General features: G+C 45.2%; 2 protein-coding genes across 6 annotated transcripts in view; one reads left to right on the top strand and one right to left on the bottom strand.

The window, feature by feature from the left end:
• The window catches only part of CENPP (centromere protein P), a 413763-nt gene that overhangs the window by 34401 nt on the left and 351598 nt on the right, over positions 1-27764 (top strand). For all 5 annotated transcript variants that reach the window (XR_011023817.1, XM_068252004.1, XM_068252005.1 and 2 more), the window contains exons 4-6: positions 3746-3834; positions 9586-9674; positions 14243-14339. Coding sequence is in view for 4 of the 5 variants with exons in the window: in XM_068252004.1 (XP_068108105.1) it covers positions 3746-3834; positions 9586-9674; positions 14243-14339 (275 nt within the window). In the remaining variant the exon portion in view is untranslated. The remainder of the gene's footprint in view (positions 1-3745; positions 3835-9585; positions 9675-14242; positions 14340-27764) is intronic.
• Positions 25250-27764, bottom strand: part of OGN (osteoglycin) — a 28181-nt gene continuing 25666 nt past the window's right edge. Inside the window, exon 6 of the mRNA XM_068251990.1 lies at positions 25250-25846. Coding sequence (XP_068108091.1) covers positions 25670-25846 — 177 coding nt within the window. The 3' untranslated portion in view covers positions 25250-25669. The remainder of the gene's footprint in view (positions 25847-27764) is intronic.

Genomic DNA, 27764 nt, shown 5'->3' with positions numbered 1-27764 from the left:
GGTCTGCTCCGGAGCCTGTAGAGAGATAATAAAGCTACTGAAAGTGAAACGGAGGCCACAGATCATCTCGCAGGAGGACTGCAATTGATAAGAGGTACTGAACTTTTTTTTTTGTTTTGCATCGTAAGTCCTTTCAAGCAAACCTGAAGTGAAAATAAACGTATGAAATAAAGAATTGTATGCGTAGTACCACTAAGAAATAGAATATTAGTAGCACAGACACCAGTCTCATATTGTTTCCAGTACAGGAAGTTAAAAAATCTCAGTTGTTATCTATGCAAAAGAGCTTCTCTGAGCTCCTCGACCCACTGGGTGAATACAGTCTTGTTTTCTGAAGCACTTAAAGTGTACCTAAGACGGAGCTTTAAAAAGAAAATATACATATCTGGGGCTTTCTCCAACCCCCTCCGGCCTAATCGCTCCCTCGTCCTCCTCATTCGCCACCTGATTCATCCACAAGTGACCCTGGTAAGTCGTCCAGTCGGCACAGGCGCAGTCTGGCTGTGCGCTCCTCTGCTGTATTGTTGGGAGCGTTCTGTCCTAGCGCGGTGGGAGCTAAAGAATGAGGAGGACGATGACGATGGAGTGATCAGGCCGAAGGGGGCTGGCGGAAGCCCCAGGTATGTATATTTTCTTTTTCAGGCCCCACCTCTGGTTCTCTTTAAAGTGCACCAGAGCTGAGGGAATAAAACAGTTTTATACATACCTAGGGCTTCCTCCAGCCCCATGCGCTCTGGTCGCTTCCACGCCTCCATCCTCTGTCTTCTCCATCTTTTGTGCCGGGTCCCGTAACTTCCTGCAGTCGCGGTCAGTCTGTGGAAGAGAAGTGCGCCCTCTGTGCATCTCACTGGCGGCTGCTGGAGAAATACGGAAATAGCGCACTTCACTTGCGTCAGACTGGCCGTGACTGCAGGAAGTTACAGGACACTGTACAGAACGACGTGCTTGTTCCAGGGCCGTGACTCAAACACAACTAAAGCCAACAGCTCAGAATGACAGCCAGGCAACCGGAATTGTTTATAAGGGAATTAACCACCTTAGCGGTATGGACGAGCTCAGCTCGTCCATTACCGCCAGAGGGTGCCGCTCAGGCCTGCTGGGCCGATTTTGATAAAATAAAGAGCAGCACACGCAGCCGGCACTTTGCCAGCCGCGTGTGCTGCCCGATCGCCGCCGCTCTGCGGCGATCCGCCGCGAACAGCGGCGAAAGAGGGTCCCCCCAGCCGCCTGAGCCCTGCGCAGCCGGAACAAATAGTTCCGGACAGCGCTAAGGGCTGTATCGGAGGCGGCTGACGTCCATGACGTCACTCCGCTCGTCGCCATGGCGACAGGAGAAGCCAAACACGGAAGGCTGCTCATTGCGGCCTTCCGTGTTACTTTTGGCCGCCGGAGGCGATCAGAAGAACGCCTCCGGAGCGCCATCTAGTGGGCTTTCATGCAGCCAACTTATTTAAAAAAAAACCTCATGCAGCTGCCCTGGCGATCTTAATAGAACGCCAGGGTGGTTAAGGTGGCAGCTTCCTTATTCCTCTCACTTCACCTTTTAAAGGATAAGTTGAAATAAATTACCAGCTTCACTTCATGCAAGGATTGGAATGCCACATGTGATCTGCAATAAAAAAAAAGTGCCCGGGGGGGGGGGGTGGTTACCTCGGGAGGGGGAAGCCTCTGGACCCTAATGACGTTTACCCCGTCCTCCTCAGCCTCTGGGATCCAGTGCTGGCAGCCGCCCATAATATAGCCAAGTCTGATCGCCTGCGCAGTAGTGTTGTCCCGATCGGGCTTGGCTATCTTCACCGGAGTGCAGGTAGCCGCTACTGCGCAAGCGTGCACACCGACAAGTGCCTGACAAGGAGATCTTTGGGGGTCTCAACATTGAATCCCTCCTGGTCAGTAGGATGCTCTTTAGGATGCAGACCCTTCCCCCTCCCGAGGTAAGTAACCCCCCCCCCCCCCGGGGCACTTTTTCCTCTTAAAGCGGATCCGAAATGAAAAACTAACTATAACAAGTAACTTGTCTATATATATATATATCTTATCTAAAGTTTAGATAGTTTACACAGCAAATCTAGCTGCAAACAGCTTCAATAGTTTATGATTATTTATTCCTGTGATACAGTGACAGCAGCCATGTTGTTTGTAAACATTACACAGAGGCAGGCTTATCTGTATCTTGAGCAAAAAAAACAAATCCCCCTTCCTCCTCCCTCCTCCCCTCTGGCTAGTAACACCTCCCCCTCCTCCTGCCCAGACTGAGCTCCCATGAGCCCTTGCTACTGTCTGAAAGTGCCTTTGCTCTCTGGAAACCTGTGGGCGTGGCTTGTTTAGTTTATAGGGAATTAGAGTATTAAAACAAAAACAAAAAAGTATTTGGCTTGAGGAATGCCCTATAAATATTAGGAAAGCAACACAATTATGCAATGTGTAAAAGTTCATCTCGGATCCACTTTAAGCTATGTACCCATGTCACTATTTTCCCAACAGCAGACAATTTTTTATTTTTTTTAGTAACTCAGTTTTTATTGAAATTTTTCAAAATTAAAACATTTTTTAACGTTTGACATATGAGAACATCATATAAAGATATCAATATAAATTGTCATCAAGATAGGGTAAGTATAAAGACAAATTTGTAGATCTCATCAAACAGGAGGTTGAAGACAACAATTATAAACAGGATTAAGTTATCCCATATAAGCACATTTAAGTCATAAAGACAGACGATTTTTTTGAATGCCGAGCAGTAGTTTCCGCGATATTGTGACGTGGGTACAGTCACGCGACCACACAAACGTCGCTTAGCGTCCTGCCGCAACAACAACCGTCACATCAGATCGGTAAGATCCCCGGCAGCTCCTGCGCAAAGTACTGCAATCGCTTGAAGTCTTGTTCGCTCCCGACATGTAGCATTGCGTAACGTCCTGCATACCCGCCGGTAGGAAGAAGCGTTGCTTAAAGTGGACCCAAATTAAAAATACAAGATTTCAGAAATAAAATCTATTTTCTAAATTATAATAATAAATAGCAGCCTTTTTTCAGCTGCCTGATGACAAATATAAAATATTTTACATTTATTGGAGGAACCCCTCCCCTTATTTCATATTGCCGAGATTTTTGCGGCAAACTGGTGGAGTAGGAGGTGTCCAGCAAAGGAGGAATTGCTAATGGCTGCCACCAGTATAACTCTAGTTATGAAAAGAGAAGGGCGAAAAGCGTGCACTGAAATGCTCATAGGCTTGGAGTGTTTATTTACATTTGTATGTGTCAGAGTGGTGCAACTAAATATTTTGAATTAAAAAAATGTTTGGTTTGGGTCCACTTTAATGACCATCGTCAAGGGGACGTCGCAGGACCCATCTAGCGCTGAGTATGGCAGGTTCACTTTAAAGTATATCTGAAGTGATTTTTTTTTTTCAAATAAACATACAGTAATTATCCTTTGAGGTACACCTGTCCGGTCACTCTGTCCCCCTTCAGCCACAAAATCTGGCTGGTCTTACACTGGCAAAACCGGCAGAGGCAGAGCAGACCTCTCTCCAACTATTTCCGCCTACACAGGAAATATCGATTGTTCCCGAAAGTCCAGCACATATCTGAAAGAGTGTTTCTAGCATAAAACCTGTGTACAGCTGTGGAATAATGCACTCTACATCAGATGACAATGGCAAGATACCGGCTGTGAAGCTGTGTATGATGTGTGTGTCTGCCGCAAACACGTGTGACGTCACTTTCTGTTTCCTTGCAGGGGAAAACGAAGTTCTGTATAACCATAAGATGGCCGGTCGGTGCCTGGATCTGCCATTTGAATTGGAATTTAAAACCATAGAGTCTCAGGTATTTCAAAAAAATATTACACATCTAATTATAGTCTTATTTTTTGAATGAAACAGGAAAAGATCTGTTCAAAACCCTTTTAGTAACATTCAAAATACCCATGATCCTCTGTGTGTGCCGGACTTGTGTAAATACACTGCCCTGTGCATTGGCTGCATTCTTGTACAGCATAAATATAAGGATTAGGTGAAGACTGCTTTGGTCACAGAACTCAACCCACTGTGGCTCTCTCTTGCTAGGCACTCTGTGATGCATTGAATTTTAACCCTTTCCAATCCTGTCCGACTAATATTCTTATGTATTTGCCATATTTTTCGAACTATAAGACGCTCCTGACCATAAGACGCACCTAGGTTTAGAGGCCAAAACCAGGGGAAAAAATATATACTAAACTTTGTGCATCTATGATAAAGGGGCAACGTTTCTCCAATATGTTTCCACTTTTTAAAGGGAAGGTCCAGGAAGCATAAAAATAAAAAATCTACTTACCTCGAGCTTCCTCCAGCCTGTGGCAGCCGTCCTGTGCCCTCGCTGCAGCTCCGGTGGCTCCTGGTCCCCTCCGGTGCAGATGCCGACCTCGCCAGGTCAGCATCTACTTGAGTCGCACTGACGTCATCCGGACTGTACTGCGCAGGTGCAAGACTGTGGAGTCTAGAAGGCAGAGTCGGGTGCCTAGAGTCGGAGTCAGTGGCTTCAATAAACTGAGGAGTCGGATCATTTTTGAACCAAATCCATAGCCTTTGTAAAAATTAGACACCATCCGGACTGTACGGCGCAGGCGCAAGACTATGGAGTAGAGAAGTCAGAGTCGGAGCAATTTTGGGTACCTTGAGTCGGAGTCACTGGTTTCATAAACTAAGGAGTTGGAGTCGGATGATTTTTGTACCGACTCCACTCCACAACCCTGGATGACGTCAGTGTGATTACGTGAGCTGCACGCTGGAACGCAAGTAGGCCTTTTGTACCGGAGGGGACCCTGGGCCAGCGTCGGGGAGCGGGGCCTACGACGTGGGCACAGTACGGCGGCTGCAATGGGCTGGAGGAAGCGTTAAATAGATTTTTTTTTATTCATCCGGGACATTCCCTTTAATTAGCCTTTGAACTATGCTGATTGGTAGTCTCAATTCCTTAGATATTTTCTTATATCCTTTTCCTGTTTTCTCGACCAGGTATGAGCGCTCAGAGGGCTCATACCTGGTCTGGATCTTTACAATCTCCACATATTGCCTGATGAAGCGGGATGTTACCTTGCGAAACGCATTGCTATCACTCTGGAGTCTATTTGGATAAAAATATTTTTCAGTGAATAACTGATCGTGTGTCCACTTGTGGGAGGTCAGCCCGCCACATACTCCACCTTTGTAAACGTTTTTTAACTATTTTTTATCCCTATCTGGCGCCTCCGTTTTGAACAATTGTTTATTCTGTAGAGATCACCTGGCAGGACAAAAGATGTTGCCATCTGTGCTAAATTTCATTCCCTTTAGAGTGTAAGCTTGCAAGGGCAGGGCTCTCTCCCCTTTTGTGTCTTGGTAACCATTATACATTTTATTCATCATGTTACTTTTATCACTGTCATTACCAATTCTATAATTTGTATTTTGTATCATTCTTTGTATTTTGTCACTAATTATGCATCTTGTATATTGGTGTACACCATTGTCTGTATTATGTACCCCATGTTTGTTTCTTACTTTGTACAGCGCCATGGAATATGTTGGCGCTTTATAAATCAATAATAATAATAATGTAAATCAGGGAGAGGAAAGATTTTACAATGAGCAAACACTGACTAAATCATTTACAATGAATATTGTAGCTTATTGGACAGCACAGAAATACTATTTGTCACCACCAGATGGCATTGGATTATTTTTTTTCTTACACAAGGCAGTTTTGTAATTGGATTTTTTTATTTTAACTGAAGACTTCCAGAAAGGCATCCCTGCAATCCTCCACACTTCCAAAAAAAAGTTCCCCTTTAGGTACTCACCTTGGTAGGGGGATGCCTCCACATCCTATCGAGGTTCCCCCATCCTCCTCCGTCCCACGGCGGTCTCGCTGCAGCCCACGGAATGCACGGCCGACAATTTGTCAGGCTGTGCAATGTTTACCTTTCCCTGTTCCAGCGCAGGCGCAGTAGCGGCTCTCCGCTTGGAAATAGGCGGAAATAGTCAATCCCAGTCTGGTCCGCATTGCTACGCAGGCGCAGCAAACTTGCGCCTGCGCAGTAGAGCGGACCCGACTGGGATCGGCTATTTCTGCCTATCTCCGAGCGGAGAGCCGATACTGCGCTGGGGCAGGGAAGGTAAATATTTACATGCCCGCTGTTCGGAGGGGCAGCGATAGACCGCCGTGGGGCACAGGAGGACGGGGGAAGCCTCAATGGGATCCGGAGGCTTCCCCCGCCTGAGGGGAGTGCCCCCAGGGGAATTCTTTAGTTACAGATCCTCTTTAAAGGGAAGGTGCGAGCATAATAAAAAAGAGAGATCTACTTACCTGAGACTTTCTCCAGCTCCTGGCAGCCTATCTGTCCCTCGCCGCAGCTCTGGTGTCTGCTGATCCCCTCCGTGGTAGGTGCCAACCTCGCCAGTTCGGCATGTACTGCGCCTGCATGAGCGCGTGGCCGCGCCGCTTGTGATTGCGCTCACGTGGACTGGAGCGTTCTGCGCAGGCGCCATAGTCGCTTTCTGATCTGCCTAGGCGGAAATAACCTTATCGGGTCAGTTCTACTGTGAAGACAAGCTTGCTTCTGCGCAGTAGAGCGGACCCGATCAAGCTCGGCTATTTCTGCCTGATCCTGATCGAAAAGCCACTACTGCACCTGCGCAGGATTGCGGTAGGTAAATATTGCAGATGCTACTGTTGCCTGTACTTTCGGGGACGACCTTGCTGGATCCCTGAGGCTTAGGAGGATGGGAAAGCCTTAACCTCCCCAGCGTTCAATTTTCCCAGGATTTCTGTGCAAACAGTGATAACATTTATTTTTAAAGCTTTTTTTTCCTGTAACTTGCCAAAATGTGTCAAGCAAGGGTCTAGTATACAGTGCAGGAGAGTATTGATGTGTATGCATATTTATACTGTTCACAGCATGTTTTTTTGAACGGACATTTCTGTCCATACCGCTAGGGAGGTTAATATTCTACTAGCGACTTCACATGGGGACCAAATTTCCAAAACTCCCTCTTTCAACGTACGCTGTGCCTCTTTCAAATAAACGTTCGGCGGTTGGGAGTTAACCTTCCTGGCGGTAAGCCCAACCTAAAATTGCATAATTGTTTTTTTTTGCTACACGCAGCTAACACTTTGCTAGCTGCGTGTGCAATCCGATCGTCGACGATCCGCCGCTATCCGTCGCCCCGCAGCCGCCCACCCTCCAGACCCCGTGCGCTGCCTGGCCAATCAGTGGCAGGCAGCGCTGAGGGGTGGATCGGAGTCCGCTTTGACGTCACGACGCCGGTGACGTCATCCCGCCCGTCGCCATGGCGACGGGGGAAGCCCTCCAGGAGATCCCATTCTTTGAACGGGATATCCTGATCTCCGAGCGCCGGAGGCGATTGGAGGGGCTGGGGGGATGCCGCTGGGGTGACCTTGTCTCGCTACATGATATAAAAAAAAATAAATAAAAAAAAACGGCTGTGCTGCCCCCTGGTGGATTTTAATAAATCACCAGGAGGGTTAAAGAACCTTTTCTTGTAACATGAAATTCCTTGTTAATGAACCCATCTCTGCCCAACAGAACGTAAAACAAGCTGAAAATGCCATTGTCACAGCTCAAAGCGTTACTAATGAGGACTAAATACATCATTCAGGGAATAATAAGTCATGCTGCCTTTTACAGTTCTCTCTCTACAATGGTATTTTGTAGTCTCGTTGTACCTTTCAGCAGTTTAGGATGATTTGTGTTTCGCAGATGACCATTTATGTGTGGTCAGGCAGAGGTCAGAGGTCCTGGACAGGTCAGGTCGCCTATAGATGTACACATGGACTGATGTATATACAGTACAGGTATCGGTTTATATTTACAATAAGTACAGCATAGTAGGTAGTGATGAGAAGGGGTATCGCCGTTCGGTACAGCGGATATTCGGTATTTGTGAGCAGATATAAACTGACAAGTCTATCTGTAATGTGGATGGTAATCACACTGGATGGGGTGATTTATCTGCTGCTGTGCTGGGCAGTCTGCAGAATGTGTAGCATGCACTGGCTGGAGGCAGCTTGCATGTCCCTGCCAGAGAGGATGTTGTGCGCAGCAGGCGAATAGCTGCCAGGGCTTCTCTCTCCCTTCACAAGACTCTATGTGAACGGGATGCATAGATGCTCTGCATTATGCTTAAAGGGGAATCGTGCTTTTGTAAAATAGATATAAACATGGGAGCTTTTTTAATGAAGTTATTTTAAAGGACATAAGGTATATGGAGGTGGCATATTTATATCCCTCACACTTCAGTAAGTAGGCCAAAGAGGTTGCAGAAGGTTGGCACTACAGCATAAGTACATACACATGGTGAACATTCACTTAGTGGTTTATTACAGCATGCCTCTTCCTATGCATACTCCTTCAGCTTGCTCTAGCCATCAGATACGAAATGCAGGCAGGTAGAATGAAGAAAAAGGCTGCGTAGCCTCCATAGAAGCGCTGTATTGCGCGAAACGGCTGTCGGGCATCCAGCACCCACCACCACCACCATCGTTCCCCCTCTCACTTTGGTATGTGTACCACTTGCTTTTTGCGTCTTTACAATTTTGCTGTTTGCACTTTTTGAATACTTTGGAATAATAAATTAACAGCCGCACCGGTGCCACCCTTTTTCTTCATTGTACCTGCCTGCTGTCCCTCACACTACAGTTGTCCTTTTGCTAGTACTTTTTGGTGTCAAACAGCCCCGATGTCCATCTCCATTCCTTGCAGCCTTAGCAGAGGTCCTCTCTGATGCGCTGTTTGAGTTACAGTTGCTATGAAGCTCAGCTAGACTGTAATGTGTGTGCAGTTTATGCGAGGGCGCCTTTAAGGGAATCCGAGGTGAGAGACGTATGGAGGCTGCCATGTTTATTTCCTGTTAAACATTACCAGTTGCCTGGCTGTCCTGCTGAACCATAGCCCCTGAACAAGCATGCAGATCAGGTGATGTGACTGAAGTAAGACTGAATTAGCTGCATGCTTTTTCAGAGGTGTTATTCAGACACTACTGCAGCCAAAGAGATCAGCAGGACTGCCAGGCAACTGGTAATGTTTAACAGGAAAGCAATATGGCAGCCTCCATATCACTAAACACAACGGGGGTTGTCCTCAGACCTCAGGAATCACTCTGTTAATCTCGGGGAGTCACAGATCATCGTAGGAGGTCCATCAAGCCTCCAATCATAATCCAGTCCATACACAATCAATCGATTCCGGACTCAACCCTTGCACGAACAATCTTCAGAATTTATTGTAATAATGTATGTGGTTATACAGCAGACAAAAAAGCACGTGCTTTTTTGTCTGCTGTATAACCGCATACATTATTACAATAAGTTCTGAAGATTATTCGTGCAAGGGTTGAGTCCGGAATCGATTGATTGTGTATAGCCTCCATATCACTCTCACTTCAGTTCTCCTTTAAAGTTACCACTCTGTTGTAGGATACAAGAACATACACTAGACCAAAGTCCAGTGCAGAGCTGCTACCATAAGGTACATAGTTACAGTATATACGTATGTGTTTTTATCAAAATTTATCACAATTTGTTGTTGTTGTTGCGCAGAGTGAACAGCAAGGCGAATGCAAAGTCTCCCACATCAGCGTCCAGATGGACTGTCAGGCCCATCCGTCTCTAATGCAGCTGCTACAACGGTATGTTTGACTGTTATACATTTTATTATTATTATTATTATTATTACTTAGTATTTATATAGTGTTGACATCTTCCGCAGTGCTGTGCACAGTGCATAGTCATGTCACTAACTGAGGGGCTCACAATCTAATCCTACCATAGTCATAGTCTAATGTCCTACCATATTATTATGTATTTATATAGCACTGACATCTTCTGCAGCACATTACAGAGTACATAGTCATGTCACTGACTGTCCTCAGAGGAGCTCACACTCTAATCCTACCATAGTCATAGTGTAATGTCCTACCATATTATTATGTATTTATATAGCACTGACATCTTCTGCAGCACTTTACAGAGTACATAGGCATGTCACTGACTGTCCTCAGAGAGGCTCACACTCTAATCCTACCATAGTCACAGTCTAATGTCCTGCCATATTATTATGTACAGTGGTTTGCAAAAGTATTCGGCCCCCTTGAAGTTTTCCACATTTTGTCATATTACTGCCACAAACATGAATCAATTTTATTGGAATTCCACATGAAAGACCAACACAAAGTGGTGTACACATGAGAAGTGGAATGAAAATCATACAGGATTCCAAACATTTTTACAAATAAATAACTGCAAAGTGGTGTGTGCATAATTATTCAGCCCCCTTGGATCTGAGTGCTGTCAGTTGCCTGATGAGTGCTAATGACTAAATAGAGTGCACCTGTGTGTAATCTAATGCCAGTACAAATACAGCTGCTCTGTGAGGGCCTCAGAGGTTGTCTAAGAGAATATTGGGAGCAACAACACCGTGAAGTCCAAAGAACACACAAGACAGGTCAGGATCAAGTTATTGAGAAATTTAAAGCAGGCTTAGGCTACAAAAAGATTTCCAAAGCCTTGAACATCCCACGGAGCACTGTTCAAGCGATCATTCAGAAATGGAAGGAGTATGGCACAACTGTAAACCTACCAAGACAAGGCCATCCACCTAAACTCACAGCCCGAACAAGGAGAGCGCTGATCAGAAATTCAGTCAAGAGGCCCATGGTGACTCTAGACGAGCTGCAGAGATCTACAGCTGAGGTGGGGGAATCTCTCCATAGGACTACTATTAGTCATGGACTGTACAAAGTTGGCCTTTATGGAAGAGTGGCAAGAAGAAAGGCATTAACAGAAAAGCAGAAGAAGTCCCGTTTGCAGTTTGCCACAAGCCATGTGGGGGACACAGCAACCATGTGGAAGAAGGTGCTCTGGTCAGATAAGACCAAAATGGATCTATTTGGCCAAAATGCAAAACGCTATGTGTGGCAGAAAACTAACACTGCACATCACTCTGAACACACCATCCCCACTGTCAAATATGGTGGTGGCAGCATCATGCTCGGGGGGTGCATCTCTTCAGCAGGGACAGGGAAGCTGGTCAGAGTTGATGGGAAGATGGATGGAGCCAAATACAGGGCAAACTTGGAAGAAAACCTCTTGGAGACTGGAAGAGACTTGAGACTGGGGCGGAGGTTCACCTTCTAGCAGGACAACGACTCTAAACATAAAGCCAGGGCAACAATGGAATGGTTTAAAACAAAACATATCTATGTGTTAGAATGGCCCAGTCAAAGTCCAGATCTAAATCCAATCGAGAATCTGTGGCAAGATCTGAAAACTGCTGTTCACAAACGCTGTCCATCTAATCTGACTGAGCTGGAGCTTTTTTTCAAAGAAGAATGGGCAAGAATTTCAGTCTCTAGATGTACAGAGACATACCCTAAAAGACTGGCAGCTGTAATTGCAGCAAAAGGTGGTTCTACAAAGTATTGACTCAGGGGGCCGAATAATTACGCACACCCCACTTTGCAGTTATTTATTTGTAAAAAATGTTTGGAATCGTGTATGATTTTCGTTCCACTTCTCACATGTACACCACTTTGTGTTGGTCTTTCACGTGGAATTCCAATAGAATTGATGCATGTTTGTGGCAGTAATGTGACAAAATGTGGAAAACTTCAAGGGGGCCGAATACTTTTGCAACCCACTGTATTTATATAGCACTGACATCTTCTGCAGCACATTACAGAGTACATAGTCATGTCACTGACTGTCCTCAGAGGAGCTCACAATCTAATCCTACCATACTCATGTCTAAGTCTATATCGTGTAGTGTATGTATCGTAGGCTAGGGCCAATTTAGGGGAAGCCAGTTAACTTATCTGTACGTTTTTTCGACTGTGGGAGGAAACCGGAGTGCCCGAAGGAAACCCACACAGACACAGGGAGAACATACACACACTGTGCAGATAATACCCTGGCTGGGATTTGAGGGCTAACCGCTATGCCACGTATCTGAACAGAAATGCCTGATAATCGAGTTCATGCAGAGATCGCATTCTCTATTAGAGGTCAGCCAGTGGATGCAGTCACTCTCTGGCTCCTCCATACTATAGAGAGGAGTCTGTAGGGAATATCCCGCCCCAGCTCTCCGGAGACAGAGTCTTTGTCTTTTCCATGTTGTGAAGAGTAATAGGATTCTGATCCGCTGCTGGAGGCTTCATAAGAATATCTGGATTTGATCAGAATTGTTCAGTGGCCAAGTCAGCTGACTCGTTCGAGGAATATAACTTTGCATCTGTAGTAGTAGAAGCAAACCTGCAAGATTCAGAGAAAAGTTAGATACTTAAAGGGAACCTGTGATTAGTCATTTTCAATAAAATATACCTACCTGGGGCTTCCTCTGGCCTGATTGCTCCCATGCCGTCCTCTTCTGCTTCTCTGTTCGCCTGCAACTGGCCCCGGAAAGTCCTCTAGTCCGGGGCCAACTGCGTATGCCCGGCCGCGCGCACTGTCCCGCCGTGTTTGTGTTGCTGGGCACGTTCTGCACCTGCGCAATACTACTGAGCAGGTGCTGAACGCTCCTGGTGACGGGAGTGTGACAGATGAGCGCACCTGGCTGTACTGCCCCAACTGGAGGATTTTCTGGGGCCAGTTGCGGGCGAATGGAGAGGTAGAAGAGGATGGTGTGGGAGCGATCAGGCTGGAGGAAGCCCCAGGTATGTATATTTTCTTTATAATCACCCATCTCAGGTTCACTTTAACTGGAGGGAAACCTCTGGATGTTTTCAGGGGCTTCCCATGTCGTCCTCCACCCACCATTGTTTGCTGGAACCCTCTTCTTGTTTGTGGTTGCACTCACCTCCGTGTATGAGTATGAGTGTACTGAACCTGGGGGCAGCTTCCTGCCACTGTGCAGGCGTGGCTGTTCTCACATGGGAGCAGCTTCCTGCCACTGTGCAGGCGTGGGTGTTCTCACATGGAAGCAGCTTCCTGCCACTGTGCAGGCGTGGCTGTTCTCACATGGGAGCAGCTTCCTGCCACTGTGCAGGCGTGGCTGTTCTCACATGGGAGCAGCTTCCTGCCACTGTACGGGCGTGGCTGTTCTCACATGGGGGCAGCTTCCTGCCACTGTGCAGGCGTGGCTGTTCTCACATGGGAGCAGCTTCCTGCCACTGGACAGGCGTGGCTGTTCTCACATGGAAGCAGCTTCCTGCCGCTGGACAGGTGTGGCTGTTCTCACATGGGAGCAGCTTCCTGCCACTGTGCAGACGTGGCTGTTCTCACATGGGAGCAGATTCCTGCCACTGTGCAGGCGTGGCTGTTTCACATGGGAGCAGCTTCCTGGATATTAGTTTAAGGCCCTGTTTACAATGGTGCAATGTAACAGGCTCTTTGTAATGCAGCTTACCGCTCTGCAATGCACCACCTATGCCATGTTCACAGTGTGTTTTTAGCATTGTGATAGAACGGGTTGCAGTATGGTAATGCACTCCATGCAGCTACAGTGAAGCATACCTTTCACTGACTGTATGCAACACAACACAGCAGTAATGCAACGTCCCACTGTGAACATGGACTTAGGTGTAGGCTCATGGTAAGCATAGATGGAGGTAGGTTAGCAGGGAAGGCTAGTGTGAGAAAAGGATGTGATAGATGATGATAGAATATTAGCTGCAATGAGCTGCAGGGCCTCTTAAAGACGGCCCTCGTTATAGCTGAGACAGGTGCTAATGGAGGATGTTTGCTTCCAAAATAATTTGCTTGTACTAGACTCTTCCACCGCAATGAGGTCCTCCTGTCGAAAAGGGACCCATGCAACTAGCTATTAAAATGGAGGAAGGGGTGCAACATGGACCGTGCACCACCCTCATCTGTTTAAAATGACCTAAAAAACTGACATGCAGCATAAATGTTGTCAGTTTTTGGGTCATTTTAAAAAGAGGTTAGGGTGTGTGGTCCATGCTGCACCGTTCCTAGATTTTTATGGCTAGTTGCTAGGGTCCCTTTCCAACAGTGTGACCTCATCGTGGTGGAAGGGTCTAGTATGAAATCCTTTACATGCAAATTATTTTGGAAGCAAACATCCTTCAATAGAATCCCTGCAGCTCTATACAGATAGTGTCCGTTAGGTGCAGCTTGGTTTAGATGCGCCGCCATTTCTCACTACTGTGTACAAAACTGTAAAAGTTCTATCTTTTTTATTAGATAGTAGAATGTCGGTGATTCTTAGCTTAACCAGTGATTCTGGTGATTCTTCATTCAGGACAGAGACTACTATGGATCTGCTGGGCTTTTTCCGCTCGCTGTCGGACTACGCAGAGTGGGCGGAGTTCCGAAGGAATACCTTCGCTCAGTTCAAGGTAGGACATTATTCTTGATAAAAACGATAGTGTTATGAATGGATAGATTCTGTTCTTTCCTTGCTGAATATTTTTCTAAAAAGGTCACATGTTTAACTATAAAAAGCTCTTCCTTGTTAGAAAGATCCCTCCTAAAATAAAATAGTTACACAGGAGGAGCCAGAGTTATATGAATACTATGTTAGCAATAACATCGTCTTTACTCTTGCTGTCCATTTTTTTTTTTTTGGCAGCCCATTAAGCCTGCTACACACATCCATTCTTGGCCAGTGTTACTACCTCCATGTAGCATGAGGCTCATTTTGCACTTTTTTGTGTTGCATTAAAGTTTCTGAACGCAGGGTAAAGCAACAGTAAAGAAAGTTTATGGGACCTAGTACACTAACCGCGTTGCGTTGCGTCAGAACTTTCTGATTTGCCTCCCACCCGCCGCAATGTCAACAGCGCGTTACTGTACTGTTGACTACCGGAAGGCATGGAATCAATGGAGGGACAAAAATTGCACGAATTTGCAGAATGACGCAAACACGACTGGGGGAAACCGGGAATCCCAATAACCTTCTTCCTTTCCAGCATGGAGTACGTCGCTGGTCAAGGGGCGGGGAAGGGCATGCGAGCGGCGAGGCGGCAAGGTGAAGCTATGCAAATGACCGTGTCCTTGCACTCAGCCACTGGGTCATATAAATCTAGTTTTTGTCAATGGGGGCGGCGAAACACAACGCTTTCTACAGTTATAAAGCCGGTCTGAGAGATTTCGAATACTATGAACAGATTGTGAAGTTGAGCTCTCGTAGAGGTGATAAAATTGGCCAATCAAGATTTGATGTGTGTACCAGGCTTAGATGTGTGTAACAGGCTAACATAAGTAGTTGAGCAGATTGAATAAAGACAGTTTCCCTTCTCCATATAGTGGAGCACATTGTTTTTACACACTTTGGGGGTTCTGTGTGCACAGTACTGTCTTTATTCGATCTGCTCACCTACTTATATCAATATACCGGTGTCAGAATTCTAGCAGTTTTATTTATGCAGGAAAAGCTGTCATGTGTATATGTTTTAAGTTTTAATGTTCTATGCAAAATTTCATTGTCAACTGTAAAGTCAGAGTACTTTTTTTAAAATATTGCTCTGTGACATCTCAGCATATTCCAAGCAGTGAAACTCATAATTGGATTATTCTCGTTACAAAAAGCCAGAACATTTTTGTTTGTTAGTGCGTTTGTCTGTGGCCTTGACATTTGAAAGATGCTCCTGTGTAAAGACTGGGAACAATCTTTATATGTACTGGCACTCTTTTTGCAATTATTTGCAAAAACATACATACTTTTTTTTTTTTTGTTACGCTTATTGTGCAATGGATTTATTTAATGTTATTGGTCATACTGATGATTTATTATTTGCAACTTTTATCAAACAGCCTGTCATTATGGTTCTGTATTTTAATTGTTTTTAATTTATTGCATAGTGTAATAATTGTTACTATTGATTTAATCCCGGCCTGGTGCAGTATTTTGAGGCTTAGCTTTTTTTGTTTTCTTTTCTGGTTTGACATATGGTTGTAAGCCGTTCTGCACATTCTGGGTAAAATGTTTATACCTACTGTATTGATATTTTGGATTGTCCATTGTGTTTGTGGTTGTCGGATGTTCCTAACCTGACAACAACGCTGTTTTCTTGCCCTGAATTGATGAACATGATTGTTTTCCGTGTCGTTTTGGTCTTTTGCATTTGTAAATCACTAAAAGGGTAGATATGCAAAATGGACAGTTGCCCATTCAGTCATGTGACTCTGGTCATGTGACAGTTACCACTAAGGCCTCGTTCACATTACCAACGCAGATGGCGATCAGAACCGCAGCGCGTACGAACGCACACCATCCGCGTTTGCATGCGTTGTGTGGCTGATTCCCATTCACTGTAGTGATTGGGACAGCCACGCGTTTCCGGAAAAAATGCGTGCAGTATGCGTTGGAGAACCGCACTGGTCTAGAACGCATCCAGTGTGAACATCAGACAGTGCAGTCTATGCACTTTCTGATGTCGTGCGTGTCGGCCTCCTGCACACGTTGCCAAAATCTGGACGGCAACGCGTCTAATGTGAACGGGGGCCTTACTGCCAAATAATGCTTTATAGTTCACAAAGGGCTGAAGAAGAATGAATGTCAATAGAAAGTAGTCTCACTTCAGTGTGTGCAGTACTGTGGATAGTGGGATTATTTTGTGTCTGTTTAATCATTGCCTAGATGGGTAGAATCGATTTGTACCTAGTCGGAATCTATAAGAAATGGCCAGCGAGATGATAAAGGTGCTCATTAACAGTACAGGTTTTTTTTTTAGCAAACGATCATATTTTTCGCTGACATCATTCAGATTCAAAGAAAAGATCCTATTTTACGGATCCACGACACTAAAGAATCCAACTTGCAATCATATCTTTACCAGTTATAATCATAACCTATGCTACACCCCCTCCTAGTGTATCCCGACACCCCCCCCCCCCCCCCCCCTTCTTGGATTGTGAGCCTTCAGCAGGGTCTTCCCTTTGCCTACTGTGTCCTACGTGATCGTGCACCCTCATCACTTGCACCCCCCCATGAACAAACTCGGGGTTGAATTACTGGATCCCAAGTCGCATGATCATGTCCCTTGTACCCTGTTGCCTTATATGACCTGGTCCTACATAGTATAGCCTTGGGTCACGTTATGTCTGCCTACAACTGTATGTATCCATCCATATCCTCATAATTTCCCGCCTTGACTACTGCAACGCCCTTTTGTCTGGTCTCTCTATGACCCGAATAGCCTCACTGCAGTCAGTCATGAATGCGGCAGCCAGAATTATCCACTTCGACCCATTGTTCCACCACAGCGGCTCCGCTCTATGAATCCCTCCACTGGCTTCCTGTCCAGTCCAGAATCAGATTCAAGATATTGTGTCTGACCTACAAATCTGTCCACAAAACCTGTCCAACCTACATTTCTGATCTTACTCAGAGGTACACACCTAGCCGCTCACTCCGCTCTTCCAATGAGCTTCGCCTGACCGCCCCCGCATCACCCAGTCCCATGCACGCCTCCAGGACTTCTCAAGAGCTGCTCCAACACTATGGAACTCCCTACCCCCATCTTCAACATCTTCAAGAAGGCCCTCAAAACTCGCCTTTTTACTCTGGCCTACCCCCCTCCCCCTCACAAGTGCTCTAAACCCACAGCTGAACTCTGGTCCCCTACCTCTCGTGTCCTTACCTCTCCCTCTAGATTGTAAGCCTTTGGGCAGGGTCCTCCTCCTTTTGTCTCCTACCTGATCATGCACCTCCATTACTGTGCACCCATGCTATGCATCTGAGTGAACCTAACCTGCCTAATCTCCATGCTCCATCCAGTGACTGACTAAGCATTACCTGGTATTCATACTGTGCTGTGTGATCTGGTTTTCTTGTATTCCTGTATTGTCGTATTGCTGTTTGTCACCCCTAAATATTGTCTGTAACCTGAACTAATGTTCAGCGCTGCGTAATATGTTGGTGCTTTATAATTCTAATAATTATCCCTATTTATTGTAAATCACTGCGTAATATTGTTTGCGCATCACAAATACAATAAATAATATCTCTGAAAAAAATGTGTCAAGTATAGCGATCCTTTTTTTTCAGGAAACGATGGACAATCTGATTGCTTATGATCGACTGGGCCCATCTGCTTCTCTGTTTTTTTTATGCAATACGATCTGAATAATCTGATCGAAAATACGAACACAATTGTTCACCAAACATTGTACTGTTAATGGCCACCTTAAAGGGAACTTGAAGTGGAAAAAAGAGGCCAATTACTTACATGGGGTAAAGTAGGGGGTAGGTCTCTGGAAGTCTGGATTATCCCGAGCTTTCTCTCTACTCTGGTAAGTACCTGTTAAGGGCACTTTTTTTCTTACAGGTACTCTTTAACGTACTAATTTAGTTCTTTGTATGGAAATCCTCAATGACTTTTTTTTCAAGTGATCCTTCTCCTTCTGTGAACACTTCCATTTACTCCAGTGTACCTCAATAACAACCCTCTTCTCAGCACACGTATTTCGTAAAATTTCAAATTCCCACTTTTGAATGGCAATTTGGAGCTGAAAGTATTTGGAATTCACAGAATTCTGACACCTTCTTAGCAAGTTGGAACAGAACTGTCAGGGCCCGTTTCCACTTGTGCGGTGGGAATCGCCACAGTAAAAATTCTCATGCGGATCTGAATTTCGCATGCGGTTATATGTGATTTTTCATGTGAATTCGCATACGATTTCGCATGGATGACGATGTATGCGAATTTAACCATGGCAGTGCCTGTGTGCTTTTCCATTGATTCCATGCGAATTCGCATGAAAATTCGCAAACCAATACCGCATGCAAATTCCCTATTAAATACATTGTATGCGAATCGCATAGCTGTATGCGAATTCTGATGGCTCTGCCGTGCAGATTTTTTCTGCACAGAAAAACGCAAAGGAATCCTGACAAGTGGAAACAGTCCCATCCACTTGTATTGGCTATGCGAATTTGCATGCGGCAAATGCATGCAAATTCGCGATAGTGGAAACGGGCCCTCATTCAGGAATTGCCTTTGAAAATATAGAAAACCTTGAGAATTCTAGACTAATCCAAAACCTCTGATTTTTCCTACCTTCTGTAAGCGATGGTAATGTAGGAAATACATAATACATATATAACATAACTTATAGTGTATTTTTATTATGGAACAATATACCATATTTTTCGAGATATATAAGAGTCACTTTTATTCGCTTCAAAAATGGGGAGAAAAACCATGCATCTTATATGCCGGATACAGGGAATCGGGGCTACTCAAATCCGGATTTCTCCCAGTTACCTGTGCGGGGTGAGTGGGCGGGGGGGGGGGGGCAATCTTACCTGTCTGACGTGTTCTTCGTCCCTCCCTCGGCGCCTCCCACGATGCGGTCCAAGCGGCGGTCACGTGACTACAAACACTTCCTCCTTCTGGGTTGAAGGAGGAAATGTTTGTAATCACGTGATGCGCATGGAGCGCATCGTGGGAGGCGCCGAGGGACGGAGGAAGAAGACGTCAGACAGGTAAAATTGACCCCCCTCCCCCCCCGCCCACCCACCCCGCACAGGTTTACTGGGAGATATACGGATAGCAACTATCCGGGTATCTCCTGGATCCAGATTTGAGCAGCCCTACAGGGAATCCCTGACTTACCAACGCCCGCCGATACAAATCGCAGACCCACCGCAATGTCACACGGGAAAGGGGGGGGGGGGGTTGGAGGAGGACGCACGAGGAGCAGAGGAGGGCCCACGAGGGGCAGAGGGGTAAACATGGGGGCAGAGGGGGAACAGAGGAGGACACACGGGGGACAGAAGGGTACATATGGGCGGACAAAAGGAGATATACAGGGGACAGAGGGGGACACAATAATTCGGTGAGAACATCTTCAAGACACTCCTGGACCATGGACGCATCAGGTTTAGTATATACAGTACAACTTATATGTATGCTATGTATTTCATATTTTACTATTGTTTTGTAGTGGCGGCGGTCCTTTTGGTACTTTCTCTCTGCCGTTTAGCCACAATTCCTCAGCATATTTTTTTAATTTACGGCTTTCCATTCTCATTGTAACGCAGCCGAACCCCCTTGCCGAGCTCTCTTGAGCAATACCGTACAAGTCTGGCCTGAATATGTGGAATACCAGACATAGCTCTTTTTATGGCTTCCCGCAGTAGCCCGCTTCACACTTTCATTATTCAAGCTTTATTGGCACACAAATAAAAAGAGCAGACAAATTACTTTTTTTTTTTTTTCAACCTCTTTATTTGACTCGCCGTTGTGTAGATACATCTATGACATACAAATAGTGGCACCATTTTATTTTTATTTTTTTAAAGCCTTGGCTCAACCGAGACTCTTACCATCTCACGTATATTTATTTTTAACAATTGTACATATAAACATGCAAAAAAATAAAAAAAAGTTCATTAACAGAGGTTCTAGAGATTGCACAGTAATTATTTGTAAGCTTTTTTTTTTTCTTTGTAACAAAATAAAAGTGTAGTGGTTAGCTTTGCTATTAGTGGATCTTTTGTATGGTACATTGTTTTTTTTCGCTTTTGCTTTGCATTTAGTGTGATATTACATAAGCAGCGTGCATGCAAGCCAGCCATCGTGAACCGTAATATCACATTTTAACACAGTAAATTAATGCACCAATCTACAGTACATCAAAGATATTTAGTGGCAATTTAGACCTGCTTAATCATCTGTCACATGTGTATATATATGTGCCCCCTTCCCCCAATATCTCTACAAATATATTTATCCATTAGAAAGTTAACGTGGTCCTCCAGGTAACTTTTCACCGCATGCTTGTTAGACGGGAGCCAGGACTCTCATTGAGCACCGTGTTATCTACTCTATATACTCAAGTATAAGTCTAGAAAGTCTTTAGGCCTGATTCACTTCATAAAAGTATAGGTGGTCGACTTATACACGAGTCACGGGCAACACTGAGCTCACTGAGTATTGTGTGTACTAATAGTGACATTCCCATTTGCAGCAATTTAGCCTGTGATAAGTGATACTTTAAGGAAAGGAAATGCCAAGAAAACACAGGTCTGAAGGTCCTGGCCACAACAATTAACAAGGAAAGGGGCGGGGAAATACTGGGCTGCATAAAAGGGAAATAATAATTGCCGCACTCGGGGGGGCCTGGAGGAGGTATTGGCTGCACTTGAGGGGAAGGAGGGGTTAATGACTGCAATACTGTATGCAGTGCAGTCATTCACCCCTCCTGAGCCCCAAGTGCAGCCATTAATGTTGCTGGGTAGACTTATACTTGAGTCAGTTAAAAATTCTATCTTAAGGGGGTTGAATATTGGAGTCGACTTACACACGAGGTTGACTTGTATTCGAGTATATACGGGACTCTGACTGAGGAACCACAAATTCGGCCCGATTTCCGCAGCAGTTGAAACGGGCCCTACAACTTTGACTAATCTTTTGGAGCACAATGGAAATTTTTGACTATAGTTCCACTATAAAAGTAGTGACAAAATCTTGGTTATACCCAAGACAAAACCTCTGTGTTATAACATGGGCAAAACCTGTTTTTTCTTTAAATCCCTGAGGTGATGACTTCACAGAGCTTGTACGCTTAGGGTATTAACTGTAACTGTACAAAACACCTAAGTCACCATCTTGCTTATTACGACGTAAGTGGAACATTTTCCGTGATTAAAATGTTATGCGTTGCACATTGTAGTAGTTAATGGGGTTGTACAACTTCAGATTTTTATTATAGCTCTTAACAGATGTGAGGAAATGAGGTAAGGTAAAGATGTGGTTCACCAATGAAGTGACTCTGCCCATCCTGGCGTACCGGCATGGTGGTGGCCCTTGAGAACCGGAGTTGGAAAACCCAGGTTTAAAACCTACTTCTTCAAACATGTTCCGGCTTTGCATCAGCCGAATCGGTCTTGTACTGTTTTCATTTCCATACCTCTCTCCTAGAGTTCTTTATTGTTGGACACATTCTGGTATTTTAATCAGGACTGTTATGTTCTCTGGCACATTAATGGAATTGTCAGTTTATCTTATCTCTAGGAATTTTCAAGATAAAGAGAATCTGTACTCTAAAATTCTTACAACAAAATGCATACCATTCTATTCATTATTTTCTCCTGGGCTCCTCTGTGCTGTTTCTGCCGCTCCCTGCTGCAATCCTGGCTTGTAATTGCCAGTTTTAGGCAGTGTTTACAAACAAACTAACCAGCTTGTGATAGGCTCACATAAACAGAGTGTGTGAGTCATACAGGGTCTGCAGGGGGCCTGGAGAGGGTGTGTATAGCTTCTAGCCAATCACAAGCAGCCCTGCACATTCCAGTCTGAGTGCCTGAGCCCGACAGAGCCGACAGAGGAGAGAAGATTAGATCATATAACGGAGATAATACAGCCACTGTGCAACTAGGAAAGGCTGCAGTAAGACAGAGCACATTAGAACAGGTATAGGAACTTATAGGATAGAAGAAAGAAGGATGAAATTTTTGTTACAGAGTCACTTTAAAGAAAAAAATTGCCTTTACTTCAAGGGCTTAAAGCGGACCTAAACTCAGAACTTCCTCTCTGCTCTAAAAGATAAACAATAGCATAATAGGCTTTAAATAAAAACCATTCTTTGTTACAGCTTACAAGAACTCCTGCAGTAAATTAGTAGTGAGACTACTTCCTGCTTTCATGAAAGCAGAGAAAGGGTTAACATCCTGTTTTTACATATTAGCTGTGTCTGCCAAGGACTGCCGAATTTCTGTGCTAAAACAGCTGAGAAATCAAATTACACTTGTGATTGTTTACAGATGAGGGGGAATTCTCTCTAAAAACACAGAGGGTGCATTTCTCTTTGTTTTCCTTATGTCCCGTGCAAGAGTTCAGGTCCACTTTAACACGACTCAGATCAACCGGTTATAAGTTTAACGTGGCAATACACTGCAGAAGGTTGTAGTAGGGATGGGCTGATCTAGCTGGTAAGTTGTTGGAGGACTGTTTAAAATTGGCACGGAAGGTCTTTGATTGATGTGATTAATTTTTTAGTTGAGACTGAAACTCCTCTATAGAGATCGTCAATAAGAGGCTTTCAATCAGCATGCAAGCCAAAATTATCATTTTGGAACTGAGCCAATCCAATGCACTCTACTGGCAATTTTGGTTTGCCCAATTCAGAGGTACATTATCCACTTGAGGACCCACCCTTTACCCCCCCTTAAGGACCAGCATTGAATTATGTGATCTGTGCTGGGTGGGCTCTACAGCCCCCAGCACAGATCAGGGTGCAGGCAGAGAGATCAGATCACCCCCCTTTTTTCCCCACTAGGGGGATGATGTGCTGGGGGGGGGGTCCGATCTCTCCTGCCTGCGTGTGGCTGGCGGGGGGGGCACCTCAAAGCCCCCCTCCGCGGCGACATTCACCCCCCTCCCTCTCCTACCTGTCCCCCCGGTGATCGGGGCTGCACAGGACGCTATCCGTCCTGTGCAGCCAGTGACAGGACGTCCCCTGTCACATGGCGGCGATCCCCGGCCGCTGATTGGCCGGGGATCGCCGATCTGCCTTACTGCGCTGCTGCGCAGCAGCGCCGTACAATGTAAACAAAGCGGATTATTTCCGCTTGTGTTTACATTTAGCCTGCGAGCCGCCATCGGCGGCCCGCAGGCTATTCACGGAGCCCCCCGCCGTGATTTGACAGGAAGCAGCCGCTCACGCGATCGGCTGCTTCCTGATTAATCAGCCTGCAGCTGGCGACGCAGTACTGCGTCGCTGGTCCTGCAGCTGCCACTTTGCCGACGCACGGTATAAGCGTGCGGTCGGCAAGCGGTTAAAGAGACTCTGTAACAAAATGTTGAGCCTTATTTCTTCTATCCTATAAGTTCCTATAGCTGTTCTAATGTGCTCGGTCTTACTGCAGCCTTTCCTACTTGCACTGTCTCTGTAATAAATCTTATCTCCTTTCCTCTGTCGGCTGAGGCTGGAATGTGTGGAATGTGCAGCACTGCTTGTCATTGGCAGAAGCTTTACACACCCCCTCCAAGCTCTGCATGAGTCACACAGTAAGCTGTTTGTATACACTGCCTAAAACTGTTAATTACAAGCCAGAATTGCAGCAGGGAGTGGCAGAAACAGCACAGAGGGGCCCAGGAGAACATAAGGAATAGAATGGTAAGCTTTTTATTGTAAGACTTTTAGAGTACAGATTCTCTTTAAATTTGCAGGTAGGACAGAATGATTACCAACTCATTGGCCAACTCTTGTCATTTAGGGTACTCCGAGACAGCTTGATGAGGTTTGGAGTATGTCGGGGACAATAGCAATTGTTTTCAGGTTATCCACCTCCTTGGTAAATATCTGTGTAATGCTGGGTACACACTATGAGATTTTCTGCCCGATTTACTGTCAGATCGATTATTTCCAACATGTCCAATTTGCTTTCCAGTCGATTTCTGAGCATTTTCTGATCGCTTCCCGTTCACTTTAATAGGAAGTCGATCGGAAAATGCTCGAAAGGACTAGAGGACATGATCTGCGCATGTAGGAAAAACGTTTTAACCATTTATTTAGGAAAGGGTTCTTTACAGTAAGAGTGATTAAGATGTGGAATGCATTGCCACAGGAAGTCGTTATGGCAAACTCTATACCTGCATTTAAAGGGGGCTTAGATGCTTTCCTTGCGTTGAAAGACATCCATGGCTACAATTACTACTTAATGCCTAATGATGTTGATCCAGGGATTTTATCTGATTGCCATCTGGAGTCGGGAAGGAATTTTTCCCTTTAGGGGCTAATTGGACCATGCCTTGTAAGGGTTTTTTCGCCTTCCTCTGGATCAACAGGGATATGTGAGGGAGCAGGCTGGTGTTGTACTTTATACTGGTTGAACTCGATGGACGTATGTCTTTTTTCAATCAAAATAACTATGTAACTATGAAAATCGATCGGAAAGCAAATTGGACATGTTTCTCTCTCTTCACTCAGTAGATAAACCACATGGTGTAGTAGAGCAGGATAAGTAACAGACAGATATTTCACTACCAGTCAGCCTTGGTGGAAAATCTGCTCCTTAAGAGACTGGGAACTGCCAGTGAGATGTCTGCCCATACCTCACCACGTGGAATAGTAGAGCAGGATAAGTAAGAGGCAGATATCTCACAAGCAATCAATCTTGGGGGAACATCTGCTCCTTGGTAGACCAATAACTACCAGTGAGATATCTGCCTATACTTCACCACATGGTATTCTAGAGCAGGCTAGATAACTGGTAGTGAGATATCTGCCTGTTAGCTAGCCTGCTCTAGAATAATATGTGGTGAAGTATGGTCAGATATCTTACTAGCAGTTCTTGGCCTACCAAGGAGCAGATGTTCCACCAAGACTGACTGGTAGTGAGATATCTGCCGATACTTCACCTCATGGTATTCTAGAGCAGGCTAGGTAACCGGAAGATATCTCACTACCAGCCAGTCTTGGTGGAACATCTGCTCCTTGGTAGGCCTAGAACTGCCAGTGAGATATCTGCCCACACTTCACCACATGGTATTGTAGAGCAGGCTACGCAACAGGCATATATCTCACTACCAGTCAGTATTGGTGGAACATCTGCTCACTGGGAGACTGAGAACTGCCAGTGGGGATTAAATAACATAATTTGAGTTACTGGAGCCTTTGAAGACCACTATAAATGTTTTAAATATCTAAACTGTTAACCCTAGCAGATATTCAGGGGTGTTGCACGTTAAAGTTAATAACGGTCAAGATGAAAACCTCATTTTCTAAAGTATGAGCCGTGAGGTAAAGTTCGGAGGCAGGTGAAGCTGTTTGGATATTTTCCCAGTATGACTGGATTCCCGTCCATCCTGACCTCATCCAGCTTCGGGCGAAGGTACCGCGTGTCGTTTGATTTGCAGAAGCTGTCGTCTGTGATGGTCGTTATGTTGTTAAACTGCGATAGTAGAGAAGAATGTTATTTCGGACTTACGGACATGTTCTCAATTAGAATAAATGTCTATTTCAAGTTACCCCACCTACACTGTGAGAGGCCTTCTCAAAACTCAGTTATCAATTGCCCTTACCTAGCCACTACAGTGATTGTCAAGGTTAGAGACCACTCAAAAAGTTCCACTGTGTACAGAAACTTTGTTGTTTTTTTATTTTTGAAAATGTTCATCTTTTTAATTTTTAGCATAGCAATGACTTAGTCACAACTAGTTTATATTGGCGCAAACTACATTTTATTACACTTCACTAGACTGGGACAGCTTATCATTTGTTCCTGGCGCTCTGTCGTTCTCCAAACAACCCGTCAGTAAGTTGGCTTGCCAAAATCATCCAGTCTTATTAATACCTAATTCTTGTTGCCAGGAATAACCGCTCATATATGGACATGCAGTTTCAGACACCGTACTTTCACAGAATGCTTTGACCATCCACCTAATCCAACAGCATCTGACCGTCTCCACTTCCAGACCATGTGACCCCTGCATCACTTCCTGTGTTGCCTGATTGGTCAATACTCATCAGAATATCGTGATTGGTTATTACTGCTGAGGATGGCACCCCTAAGCTGTACTTTTCAAATTCAGAAACCCAGCACTGAAGAGCCTGTCAAACAGCACAGGAAGTGACATAGGGGACATGTGACTTAGGGGTGGAGACAGATTATATCCAGCAGAGAATTGGGGTACAAGGTGGATTATGATTGAATTTTGTAAAGGTACTGTATCTGGAACCATATGTATGATGTGAAAGGGAACCTTAACTGAGAGGGATGTGGATGTTTCCTTTTAAACAATACCAGTTGCTTGGCTGATCTCTTTGGCTGCAGTAGTTGCTGAATAACACACCTGAAACAAGCATCCAGCTAATCCAATCTGACTGCAGTAAGAGCACCTAGTCTGCATGCTTATTCAGGGGTTATGACTATGGCCATTAGAGACACAAGATCAGCAGGAGAGTCTGGCAACTGGTATTATTATAAAAGCAGAAATCCATATCCTTCTCAGTTTAGGTTCACTTTAACTGTTGTTCCAAGCAACAAGGATAAAGTTTGAATCGGCTGTTTAAATGGTGGTAGCTTACTAAAGGTACTGACTTGGGTTTCATTGGCTTCGGGTTTGCTGTCCGACCGTTTCCTGAGATGGATGGCAGCAGACTTGTTGAGAGAGCCCGTGCTTTCATATGGTCTAATGTGTATGGTATGTCCATTCCATTAACGCAAATGTGTCGTGATTCATCTAGTACTGATTTCCTCTAGACCATACATGTCAAACTCCGGCCCGTGGGCCAAATCTGGCCCTGTGAGCCAACAGATTTGGCTCTCAGGTGGTTTCCCCACTTTGCATTATGTTTGGCCCACTTAAGACCACCAGAGCAGCTATATTGGAGGGTAAGCCCTAGATCACCCTGGAAACCATATGGGGGCGGGGAAAGCACTAGGTACCAGGGAACTGTATGGGAGAGGGAGGGGAGCTAATAAACACCAGGAAACTGTACAGGGGTGGAAGGCAGGACCACTAAACATCAGGGGATTGTATAAGGAAGGGAGAGAGAACCACTAAACACCAGGGAACTGTATAGATGAGAGCCACAAGATACCAGGGAACTGTCTAGGGGAAGGAGGGGGGCACTAGACACTAGGGAACTGTATAGGGGATGGAGAGGGCTATTATACACCAGGGAACTTTATAAGGGAGAGAGGTGGCGACTAGACATTGAGATTGGCCCGCGACTTGGTCCCAGAGCTGAATTTTGCCCCACTTTTGTATTTGAGTTTGACACCCCTGCTCTAGACTCTAAGCCTGTATAGCAGTGGCCCTCCTCCCCTTGTGCAATTCTCACACCACTTGTGACTTGTCTTCTTC

Source organism: Hyperolius riggenbachi, chromosome 9, assembly GCF_040937935.1.
Source record: "Hyperolius riggenbachi isolate aHypRig1 chromosome 9, aHypRig1.pri, whole genome shotgun sequence".
NCBI lineage: Eukaryota > Metazoa > Chordata > Amphibia > Anura > Hyperoliidae > Hyperolius > Hyperolius riggenbachi.
This window is presented reverse-complemented; position numbering and strand designations above follow the sequence as displayed.